The sequence below is a fragment of the Procambarus clarkii genome, chromosome 39 (assembly GCF_040958095.1).
Source record: "Procambarus clarkii isolate CNS0578487 chromosome 39, FALCON_Pclarkii_2.0, whole genome shotgun sequence".
Classification (NCBI taxonomy): Eukaryota; Metazoa; Arthropoda; class Malacostraca; order Decapoda; family Cambaridae; genus Procambarus; species Procambarus clarkii.
In genome coordinates this window covers 39,898,851-39,911,137 of record NC_091188.1, presented here as the reverse complement: position 1 = coordinate 39,911,137, position 12,287 = coordinate 39,898,851, and the positions used below count along the sequence as shown (strand labels likewise).

At 42.7% G+C, this 12,287-nt stretch overlaps 1 protein-coding gene across 1 annotated transcript; it reads left to right on the top strand.

Moving 5' to 3' along the window:
• Nucleotides 1-1,496: 1,496 nt before the first annotated feature.
• Nucleotides 1,497-2,780, top strand: LOC123760426 (zinc finger protein 665-like). The gene has a single exon (XM_045746111.2). It carries the CDS (start codon nucleotides 1,497-1,499, stop codon nucleotides 2,778-2,780), a length of 1,284 nt encoding a protein of 427 aa, XP_045602067.2.
• The last annotated feature ends 9,507 nt before the right edge of the window (nucleotides 2,781-12,287 follow it).

Below are 12,287 nucleotides of genomic sequence, written 5' to 3'. Positions count from 1 at the left end.
CAATAATAATCATATAATAACTATAATATTATATTTAATAACTATTGAATTAATTTATTAAAATTGAATAACTATATGCATGTTAAATAAATTTTAATTTGTTAATAGCGTTAGTTAGTTTAGTTAATGCACCCCATACCCATGTTGTGGGCGGTAGTGGAAAGGGTTACAGCGGCACATAATGGGCTCAGGGACTGAACCCCACAATTTATTTAGCTAAGCAAGTTACAGTCTTGATTAATAGCATTACAATACAATACAATACAATACAATTTTATTTAGGTAAGGTACATACATACAATAAATATTTACAAGGATTGTTTAACTTATAGGTATAGCTAGTACATACAATGCCTAAAGCCACTATTACGCAAAGCGTTTCGGGCATGATAAACTTAAATGACAAGCTTAATACTAATTGAGCATAATGAGTAGAATGAAAACAAGAAATGAAAACATAGATGAAAAAGCAGCACAAATACAATTATGTCGACAAACAGCGCTCTTTAAAGAAAAAAACAGACATTGGTTGACAATAGAAGGGTAAGGTAGGTTACAGGGAATTTATTAGGTATAGCTTCGATCACTTTTAACTTAAACTGGTTGAGAGAGGTACAGTCTTTAACATGGTTGGGAAGGTCATTCCACATTCTGGGCCCCTTGATTTGTAGAGCATTTCTAGTTTGATTAAGTCGTACTCTAGGAATATCAAAACTGTATTTATTTCTGGTGTGATGCTCATGGGTTCTGATACAACCTTCTATGAAGCTTTTGAGATCAGGATTGGCATTATAGTTTAGCGTTTTATATATGTATAATACACATGAGAGAATGTGCAGTGACTTAATGTCTAACATATTCAGAGATTTAAGTAGGGGTACCGAGTGATGTCTGGGGCCAGAATTGGATATTGTCCTAATAGCAGCTTTGTGTTGAGTAATTAGAGGACGTAAATGATTTTGGGTAGTAGAGCCCCAAGCACAAATACCATAGTTGAGATATGGATAGATAAGGGAGTAATAGTCACCAGGGCAGGGCGTATTATATTATGCTTTTAATATTGAGCAATGATGCAATTGACGATCACTAAACACTGGAGTGTTTCCCCATTTCTTTGTGGTTTTTCCGCATTGAGCAATGAATATATATACGAAACGTACTAATTTTGTGTCCGAAATGGTAAAAATATTTGTGTGCGCTCCGTACCCTCTGGAGAGGAGGCGCTCAGCAGAAGGGAAGTGTAGAAGGGACAGCTCCTCCATTGTCCATACTTCTGTACGCCACCAGGCTTGGCTTTGCTGCCTCCAACCCAGCACCAAGCCTCGAGACGGGTAAATCTTTATACAAACTGCATATATCACAAAGAAGACGGTAGAAGAAAGCCTTAATTATCCTTCCCAACGACTGTGTCTTCAGGAGACGTCCCCAGCTCACAAGACATGTTTTCCTAGCATTAAAGTGAGATAACTCGCACAAACTGAACGATCACAAGGAAGATGAAACCTCACGAGTGTCCAGAATGTGGGAAAAGCTTCAGTCGTCTTGATCATATGAAGACACACAGGAGGTTACATACAGGAGATAAAACTCATGCATGCCCTGAATGTGGGAAATTATTCTTTCGTCTTGATAATATGAAGCAACACATGGTGATCCACACAGATGATAAACCTTTTGAGTGTGCCGAGTGCGGGAAAAAATTCAGATACAATAGCAATATGATGTATCACATGAAGGTTCATGCGGGGGTTAAACCTCACTTTCCTCACAAGTGTCAAGAGTGTGGGAAAAGCTTCAGGCGCCGTAGCCAAATAATAAGTCACATGTCAATTCATACCGGTGATAAACCTCATGAATGTCCAGAATGTGGGAAAACATTCACTCGTCTCGACAATATGAAGAAACACATGATAGTGCATACAGGTGATAAACATCATGAATGTCCGGAATGTGGGAAAAAATTTAGTCGTCTTGATTGTATGAAGAATCACATGATATTGCATACAGGGAATAAACATCATGAATGTCCAGAATGTGGAAAAACATTCAGCCATCTTCATAATATGAAGAAACACATGTCAGTGCACACTGGGGTTAAACCTCACACGTGTCCAGAATGTGATAAAAAATTCAGCCGTCTTCAAAGTATGAAGACACATAGGAGGGTGCATACGGGCATTAAACGTTTTGAGTGTGCTGAATGTGGGAAAAGATTTAGAGAACGTAGTGGTATATTTAGTCACATGTTAGTGCATACAGAGGATAAATGTCACAAATGTCCCGAGTGTGGGAAAACATTCAGTCGTCTTCAAAATATGAAGAAACACAGGATGGTGCATACTGATGATAAACCTCATGAGTGTCCAGAGTGTGGGAAGAGATTTAGAGATCATTGTAATATGATAAGGCACATGCTAATACATGTGGATGCTAAACCTCATGAATGTCCCGAGTGTGGGAAAAGATTTAGACATCATAATAGTGTGAAAAAACACATGTTAGTGCATACGGGTGATAAACCACATGAATGCCCTGAGTGTGGGAGAAGATTCAGCCTTCTTGATAATATGAAGGCACACAGGGTAGTGCATTCGGATGATAAACCTTATGAGTGTCCAGAATGTGGGAAAAGATTCAGACACCGTTACGGTAAAATAAGTCACATGTTAGTGCACACTGATGATAAACCTCATGAATGTCCGAAGTGTGGAAAAAGATTTAAGCATCTTACTAGTATGAGAAAGCATGTATTAATGCATTCAGGTGATGAACCTCACTAGGCCTGGTGTGTTGTCTTGAAAGGGGGGGGGGGGGGGGAAAGAGGTATTATGATGACCAGACCACATACTAGAAGGTGAAGGGACGACGACGTTTCGATCCGTCCTGGACCATTCTCAAGTCGATCGACTTGAGAATGGTCCAGGACGAACCGAAACGTCTTTGTCCCTTCACCTTCTAGTGTGTGGTCTGGTCAACATACTTTAGCCACGTTATTGTGACTCATCGCCTGCAAAGAGGTATAATATTTATTTTAAAAGGCATCAGGTAGTGTGTATGATATGAGATATATATCAGGACATTAACTTTCCACTATTTTAATTAATATGAATTTGATAAATTATTAGCATCATCTTGAAAATACTATGCTATCACCTTATCAGCTGGATGTCCTTCATTTTTTTTTTTTTTTTTTTTTTTTTTTTTTTTTTTTACATTTGTGTTAAACATTCCCTGGGCAATAGAAAACAGTTTCCAGGAACACGTAGCTATATTTGTTACGTTTCATCCTTTCCATGTGTACAAGTAACATGTAACTCATTAGCCATGTAAAATACCACGATAGCTGCAAATGTAGAAAAATCCAAATTCATTGTGATGTGATTCAGTAGTGTGGGCTATACTGGGCAGATGGAATGTGGCACACACTTTGCATTAAAATAAAAATGATGTATTGGCCTTCGTAGTGTGAAAATCGCACAGGAGTGAAGGAATATCCAAGTGAAAAATTATGACTACTGTATTTACTCTAATATCAAAATGAACAAATAACATATAAAAATTTTTACAACACCCTGAGTTGACATACTTGGCTAGCACATATGAGAAATAATAATCAGACAAATATATATACACCTGTACATACTATTGTTAGCACAAAAATAAGGATGACACTGAAATTTTTAACATTAAAAACATATAAAACCTGCATATGTGGAAGCGGGAGGCAAGTGATGTGCAGAGGCAGAAGTGTTGATTCCCCTGAACACCTGAGATAGACTGCTGAAGTGACCAAGGTCATGGGTATTTATACCCGTGATGGTGACATCACATCCTTTGTCACCGAGGCTTGGAACGATGAGGCGGTGGTGTAACAGGTGGTTACCGAGATGTAACGAGGAACTAGCAGATCTTACAGCTGCCACCTGCCTGGGGCTTATGGGCTGGGTGGAGGGTGTACTGGTGGTGGTGTCCAGACATTTGTCTGGGTTGAACTCCATACATGTCGTAATACAAGGTATGCAGAATGATGAACAACGAAGGTGAGAAGGAAGAGGCAGTTTCCTCTGCTATGCTGGGGAATTATGTGACATCACCCATAGGTAAATAAATATATTTGTGTTTTATCGAGAAAGATAAAACAAGGTTTAGAAAATATTTTACATATTTGAATAATAATGTACTTTCCTTTTAGGTACTATTAAGAAATTTATTTAAGTTTTAATATACTGTAGTTTTTTAGCAAGGTTAAAGACATTTTACAGTACAGTATTTTGATTAGCAAGGTTAAAGACATTTTTACAGTATTTTCATTTTATTAAATATTTGATCAGGGAGTAAAAAGCAGCTTGAGATGCACTTAAGATGAGCCCATTTTCTGTGGGTAGCCCATTGTGGTTCCATGAAGCCATCTCACAGAGATGGCCCCTAATTACTAGATCACATCATCTGTGGAGATGAACTTGGCCTACTGGGGACCAGAACCAGAGCCTGGCTTCCTCACAGAGGTGCAGGAAGTAGGTGACACTCCTCCACCTCACTGGGGAAGGCACCCAGAATGTCAGTGAACCAATACAGACCATTGCTGGGTTCAAAGTGACTGTAGCCTCACAACCTTCCTACTGAACTCCCCAAACAACGTAAACATTCATTTGAAATTTTCTTTAAACAAGCGTATGCTCGTTTGCCCTACCCCTCTCACTCGATTGTGGAGGGAGAGGGGGTGCCGGGGCTCATGCTGTCCACTGAATTAAGCCCTCAGTTCCTCTGGGGATGTGACGCCTTTCAGACGTTTGCAGTAGGACCCCCAGGGTTCCAAGCAGGTATCATCAGTAGCTGTGGCTGACCCTAGTACTTTTCAGATAAGTGCTTCTCTGGACTTGTCCTGTGTGCTTTGTTTTGTGCACTGTTGTGTAGTGTAGGTTTGGGTTTAGTATGCTTGGAGCTGCATGAACTCGGAGCTCTCTTCCTTGAGTGCTCTCTAACACTGCCCCTGCACTGACAGAGTTCTCTTCTCTGGTATGTTTGGGAGTTTGCTTCTTCAGTGGTCCTTCCTGCATGGGGTAGCCCTCACCTTGGGTAATTATCTAAGTGTAGTTAAAGGATGAGAGCTATGCTTGTGATGTCCTAGCTTCCAAGTACAGTACTCTGAAATTACTGATGGTTTTGGCCTCCACTACCACCTTACTTGTTCCAACCATTTTCCACTCTGCAAAAGTGATGATTTTTTGTTTATACTGTATACAAGAGTTCTAACATTCATGTACAGCTACTAGCACTTGTAGCATTTCGGATAAGTTCTTAATCCTAATTTTCACATATCCCCAGGAAGCAGCTCGTAGCAGCTATCTAACTCCCAGATACATATTTATTGCTAAATGAACAGGTGCATCAGGGTGAAAGAAACTCTGCCCATTTGTTTCCGCCTCCACCGGGGATCAAACCCAGGCCCTTAGGACTACAAACCCCGAGAGCTGTCCACTCGGTCGTCAGGTCCTCCCCCCCCCCCTATTTTTTTTGGGGGGGGCAGCTTTGTTTCCTTAGCTTTAACCTTTGACCTCATGTATATTTAACTATTTATATTTATATTTATTAACTATGTATATATATATTTATTAACTACCCTGTATGTATATTTATATTTATTACTATGTATATTTACATTTATTAACTATGTATATTTACATTTATTAACTATGTATATTTATATTTAACACCACTAATCTTTCTTTGTAGCTCTTATTTTTCAGTTCCGTAAGCCATTTAGTTGTGTCATTGTACCTTTTCTAGTTTAGTGATGTGCTTCTTAAGATATGGGCACCAAACAACTGCTGCATATTCTAAATTTTGTCTCGCAAAGGTCTTGAATAATTTCTTTAATATTTTGCCATCCATGTATTTAAAAGTAACTCTTCAGTTGGAAAGTTTAGCATGCGCTGCTTATACAGTACAATATTCTTTGTGTTCCTCAGGTGACAGCTTTTTATCCAGAACCTTCCATAGATTTTTATATCTGAATTCTTTAAAGCTTTTTCACATAATTTGTAGGCTGTGTGTGGCCTATTTTCTCCTATTCTACATTCCATAACATGATATTCATTCACATTAAATTCCATCTGCCAAGTGTTGCTCCATACACTTATTTTATGAAGGGCTTCTTGAAGGGCTTGGCAATTGTCTAAGTTTCTTACCTTCCCTAGTAGCTTGGCATCATCAGCAAACATATTCATATAATTCTGCATTCCTTCAGGTAGATCATTTATATAGACAATAAACAATACTGGTGCTTGGGTGAGTCAGGGGGGGGTCTCATTGCTCCACTGTCATGATCCGGGTAGGGAGCGAGCTTTGGCTTATGAGGGGCACTGGTGGCTTGCGAGCTTGTGTATATGGTGTGCTGAGGTCTACCTTCACTTTCTTGTAGCCCAGGCTGTGTCTACTTACTTGTAGGTCCAGCGTAGTGTCTTCAGTGCCTGGGTGTCTTGCTTTATTTACCCTTCAGGACGTGAAAATTGTGGAAATTCTATCTGAACCTGTTCTTTCTTTGTGCGAGCTTGAGGGTTCACGCCATGGGGCGATGATCATTCATTTTGCCTCCATCATGCCACTTGTGTCTGAAACAACTACGACCCAGAGTCCTGTGGGGTTTGCGTTCCCAATGTGACTCTTTTATTTGACCATCCTACTCAAGTTAGTGCATATCAGACAGCTACTGCTTTTCAGGCTCATTTTGCCTGCTTGCACAAGTCTAGGTTATGTGCCCAGTTGGATGTCCCAGAGTTGGCCTTCCTTCTGTTTAAGGACCCAGAATTAGAGGTGTTGGTAAACTCCACCTTGGCTCCATCTGCACCTCCTCTCCTTTTCCTTACTGGCCTGGTTCGCCCTGGCTCTGATCTTCGCCCTACTGCTTCCGACCTTGAAGCATCCGAGGGTTTCTTGTTCGGGGCATGGTTTAACTCGGGATGTGACTCGGCTGCTTCTAATTTGGGCATGGAGGCGTTGAGCCAGCTAATCTTGCTGTGGTTTCAGGTTTGTCTTTCCAGCCAGCCGTTTCTTCTTCTAAGACCTCTCTTTTGGACTCTCTCTCTCTTCCAGGAGATGGCCGAGGACACTGGCTCTGCCCCGGTGCCTTCGTGGTTGGTTCTCAGGGTGTGGGCGACGAGGACCTATGGATTTCCTTGGATCTCAAGTGGGTCTTCCCTTTAGATAAGAGCCTTTTCTCTGTGTACCGGTAGGCCCTTTGGAACTGTCCTTCCAGAGGGTTTCCTTTTTTCAAATCTCTCTGTTGGCAGATTGGGAGGATTTGTTTGATGTCTGTATTGCACTCGCTTAGATATCTCGTTTGACAGGTGATGCACTCACTGAAACAACTTGGTTGTAGGTACATTATAGTGATTTATTGAAAACTCCCACAGATACACAGGGCTCACATTCAGTTTTTAAGGCCTCCAGTGATCAGATGCTATCTTGATAAAAATTGTCTGCATCCCTCCTGGCTGAGAGTACCTCAATACTGAGTGAGCAACCAAGGAGAGAGCATGCAGGAGGAGCTTACAGCACTGCTGTGCTGCTCATGGCAATGGCACCACTTAATAATAAATAAAATAAGTAACCTAAATTATTTCATGATAGTGTCATATATGATCCTGTCTGTGCAAGTACAAGTTTTGGATATCAATATGATGTTCACAGTGCATATGATGTTCAGTGCATATTAGTGATAGGAATATTTTGTGTGCATTGATGTTCTGCACAATTCATTATTTTGATATTTCTCAAATTACACACTACAAGTATTGCATAATATAATACAAACTGCAAAATATAACTGTAAAACAGCAGTGAAGAAACAAGTCAGGGACACTGAAATCAATCAGTATAAATATATTTGCAGCAACTTCCGCTGCCTGCCTGTCCCAAGCGACCTCCACAGGGTGTCTCATTCATCAGTACTGCAACATTGATGGTGCTACTAGTCTTCCCAGCTTGGCGCTTCTCTTTGATAATTACTTACTCGCCCATTAGTGCTCATAAATCTGTGACATTGCCATGACTTTCCTCTCTCCACCACTGCCAAAGTAAGCTACATGCATTTTTTTTTTAGTTTCTGTGATAAGGGAATGCATTTTAACAATACAGGGTATTAGAAATACAAAATTTGATCTCAATTTTTTTTGTGCACCATGTGCACATATGAATCAGGTGTACGTGCAGTGGTTAAGTACATCTTGCATGACCCAAAGTAGAGTATTCCTCTTTTTGATGGCCCCTGCCTCTTTTGAGTTTGGGTTTTCTTACACATTTTGGTTGCATTATAAAATCCTGGAATCATCTTGGCTAGCGGATCCTCTGGGCTTGGCATTTGTCGTTCCTGCATACTTGAGTAGTGTGAGGTGGGAACCGTGTATCAGGTTCTTATGGACAGCCTTTCTTTTGTGCTGCTCAGTGACTGTATGTTGCTGCTCTTTCACAGGATGTGGGCTTGGTGCAGCTCCATGCCCAAGTGCTTTTGTCCAGGCATCCCTTGTGATGGGGGACTTTTGGGCTTGCTTTCATATGGCTTTGGTCATACAGTTTCTGTCTATCGTGGAGCTCAACTCCGAGTTGCTCTACAAGGACATCGAGGCACATGGCTCTGGGCCTGGTGTGAGTGCTTTCATGTCTACTGCGGCAGTATCAGCAACTTTGCCCAAGCTGTATGCAACTGTGTCATAGGAGGTGGTGGCCATATTCTATGCTGCCCACCTCAAGTGTCAACAGGTTGTCTTAGTTCAGTTGTTAGAATTGGCTTCGGCCCCTGGCCCTCTTGTCCACCTCCCCTTTATTGCCTCTCCTCTTTCCTGAGGATATGGTTAGTCAGTTTCTCTTCTGCTGCAGGATATTGTCAACCTCTTTTGAAACTTCTTTGTGCTTGTAGTTTATGGTCATGTTTCTGGAGGCAGTTGGTTAGGGCTGGGGCTTTGCTTTCTGTTGGTCAAGGTGGTGAAGCCAGATTCTGGGTCATGTGCTTCTCCCATGGCCAGTTCGTTCTCTGCTGGTCAGTGCCATGCTTATGCTTCATGGAGAGCTGCTGCCTCTCGTAGTTTGCGCTGGCCCTGTCACATTTTGCCCCTTTGATGGGGTGGTGGCTCACCCAGTTTGCCAGTTCCTGGTCTGACAAGAATTTGTGGGCTTTTAAGGTTGTTTCATACAGCCAGTGGTTGAGTTAATCAGTCCCAACCCCTATTTCCGAGGAATGGAGCTGTCAGGGTATCACTCTTTCCCATGCCTTCATCAGGTCATCTCAGAGTGAGTTGCTTCTGGCATGGTCAAAACAACCACATGTCTTCAGTGGGTGTCCTGTCTCTTCTTGGTTCCAAAATTGAACTTGTCAGAGCTCCTGTTCACCCACGATCTATCAGGTTTGAACCACTTCATCCTTGCTGTTGTTTTAGATTTTGCTACTCGGAACAAAAAGTTCCAAGTAAAACGGACTATGGTGAGCCCGTAGTGGACTTACCTGGCACAGGAGCAGGGATGTAACGTCTTCATCCCTTACCCCACATTCTGGATGATCACTTTGGCCCAGGTTCACCTCATATTGGAGGCAGGCTTATGTATGATATCCCTGGACCTCTAGGATGTGTACTGACATATCTCTATTCATTCAGGGTTTAGGAATTGCTTCGGTTTAATCTCGAGGCATTGGGTTTACCACTTTCAGCTTCTTCCTTCAGCTTGAGTCTAACTCCCCACAGGTTCATCGGGATGGCTTGGGTCATGGTAACTCATTGTCATTTGTTGGGGGGGGGGGTTGTGTTCTGGCCTACCTTGACGACTGGCTGGTGTTAATCCCTAGTCAGTCTGCATTTCTGCTAGCCAGGGATCTGGTTCTTTCCCAGCTTGCCAAGTTCAGGTTCCTGGTGAACTGCTGGAAGTTCCAGTTGGTGCCATCCCAGGTTTGGATTTGGCTGGGCCTCATGTGGGATTCTTGGTCGACGTCACTTTCCCTTCATCCAGTGGCTTTACTTTGGTTGCAGCACTATCACCTGCTGGTGTTGAGGCTGTCTCAGGTGACTTGACGGTTACTTGAGAGGTTGTGCAGTTGCCTGAACTTTGCCTGCATGGTTTCCCACTGGACAGAATGTGGCTTCGGAGTTTCTTCTGGTTTCTCCAGTTCTGCCCCATTTCTCCATCACTGTGACCACTAGGTGCAGGCCCTGCTTGCCCTTTGCCAGCTGCTGCATCGCTGTCTTCCTCTTTGGGATTGGTTCCCTGGCATCTGCCTCTCCCCTCGCTCGACATCTTTACGCCACCTCAGCTCTGGGTTGGGGGCTTCATGACCAGTGCTCACAAGGTTGCTCAGGGTTGTTATTCTTGTCTTATTCATTGGGCACACAGTACAGTGCGGGAGTTTGTGGCCATGTGGCAGGCCCAAAGAAGGATTCGGATCCATCACTACCTTTGTGCCACTGATTCTGTCTCAGTGGATGCTCTGTGGACTAATCCTGTTTCCTTGGTTTCCTGTTCCAAGGCTTATGCTTCTCACACTGTCCACAGTGTTATCAAATCTAGCCAGTGTGCAGTCTATCCTCGTGCCCATGATATTTATAAATACTCCACTCTTTCGGCTGTTTTTGCAAATACAGGGGTACCTTGGTTTAAGAGTTTTATCCGTTCCTGGAAACAGCTCATAATCCGAAAACTCGTAAACCGAAGCTAATTTCCCCATAAGAAATAATGGGAAATGAATTAATCCGTTCCTGACTACCCAAAAACCTCACTTCAACTAAATTTTATACCTAATTCATCTAAATCTTCACTACAAAAGTATGTTATTACTTACCTTTGCTGATGAGTGCTGTTGGTGTATGGAAGATAGGGAGGAGGAGAGGTGTTACTGTTTGGAAGGGGAGTCCCCTTCCATTATAACATCAGGCAGTGAGGACTTCACTGGTGTGCACTCTCTGGCACGTTTTGCCTGCATACCACTAAGACTTGCTTGTCTTCCTAAGAATCTGTCTAAAGACACTTGTTTTTCCCTACATTTTAACACTTGTCTGTAGTAAGACATCACATTGTCATTTAAAAGGTCAATGCAACCGCCTGCTACAGCTTTATCTGGGTGAGTTTTTTCAACAAAACTTTGCAGTTCTTCCCATACTTCACACATTTTCTTAATGAAGAAGGGACATCCTCTACTGCCTCTACTCACAACTATTTTCTTAGGTTGAACCTTACGACTGGCTTTCTTGGGACCCATGTCAAGATACAGTATGTAATAACAACTTTTATGCTCAAATGGCCAAAAATCCGACAAAAAACTGTAAATTCTTGTGAAGAATTCAGGCAGGATAGTCACTGGGCGCGAGGCACTGGTAAACTGAGGCACGATCGCCGTGCCACCACTCGCTAGTCGGCCTGTACGCGTATCAACACCCTCGTCTTCTGAGGCAACTCTTGTATTCCGATGTAAATTTTCCGAGCAAATCATGCTCGTATTCCAAAAAACTCGTATACAGGGACACTCGTATTCCGAGGTACCACTGTATGTCCTAGATTGATATCCAGGCATGGGGGTTTTGGCATTCAAACAGGGTACTGGTGGACTGGTACTTGGTTAATGTTCCTAGGCTTCATTGCCTTTGTGTTGCACTGGGCTTTGGCTCCTGGCCTGGTGTGTTGACTTTGAGCTGAATACCTGCAGTTCCTCCTACCCGGCGAGTCCCTGTGTTTTTCTTCTCCGTAGGTAGTTAGCTCCAGGGAGCCATGAGAGGTTCCTTCCAAAAAAAACCCATTGTTGAATGTAATGTCAATTTCAGGGTGAGACCTGGTAGCTCCCTGATTCTCCCCCCCCCCTCCCCCACCCACCCCATTCCCTTCCAGGTCATCAGTTTGAGGTTCTGCATGCAACCGCTTTGGAACTGAGGGCTTGAGCCAGTGGACAGTGTGAACTCCAACCGGGTCCCCTTTCCTCCCTAAATGAGTTGAAGGAGTGGTGCAAACAAGTGCACGCTTGTTTCAAGAAATTTTTGATTGATAAATTGTTTAGGGAGTTTCTATTGGCAGGTTGTGAGGCTTCAGTCTCTTTGAACCGAGCAGTGGTTTGTAATTGTTTGCCTGACTTTCTTGGAGCCTTCCCCTTTGAAGTGGCAGTGTCACCTACTTCCTGCACCTCTGGAAGGAAGAACAGGGCAAAGTTCTGGGTTTGATCCCTAGTAGGCTAAACTCATCTTTACAGCTGATATGATCAAGTAGTTAGGGGCCATCTCAGCGAGATAGCTTCAAGGAGCCACTGCGGCTTATCCAGA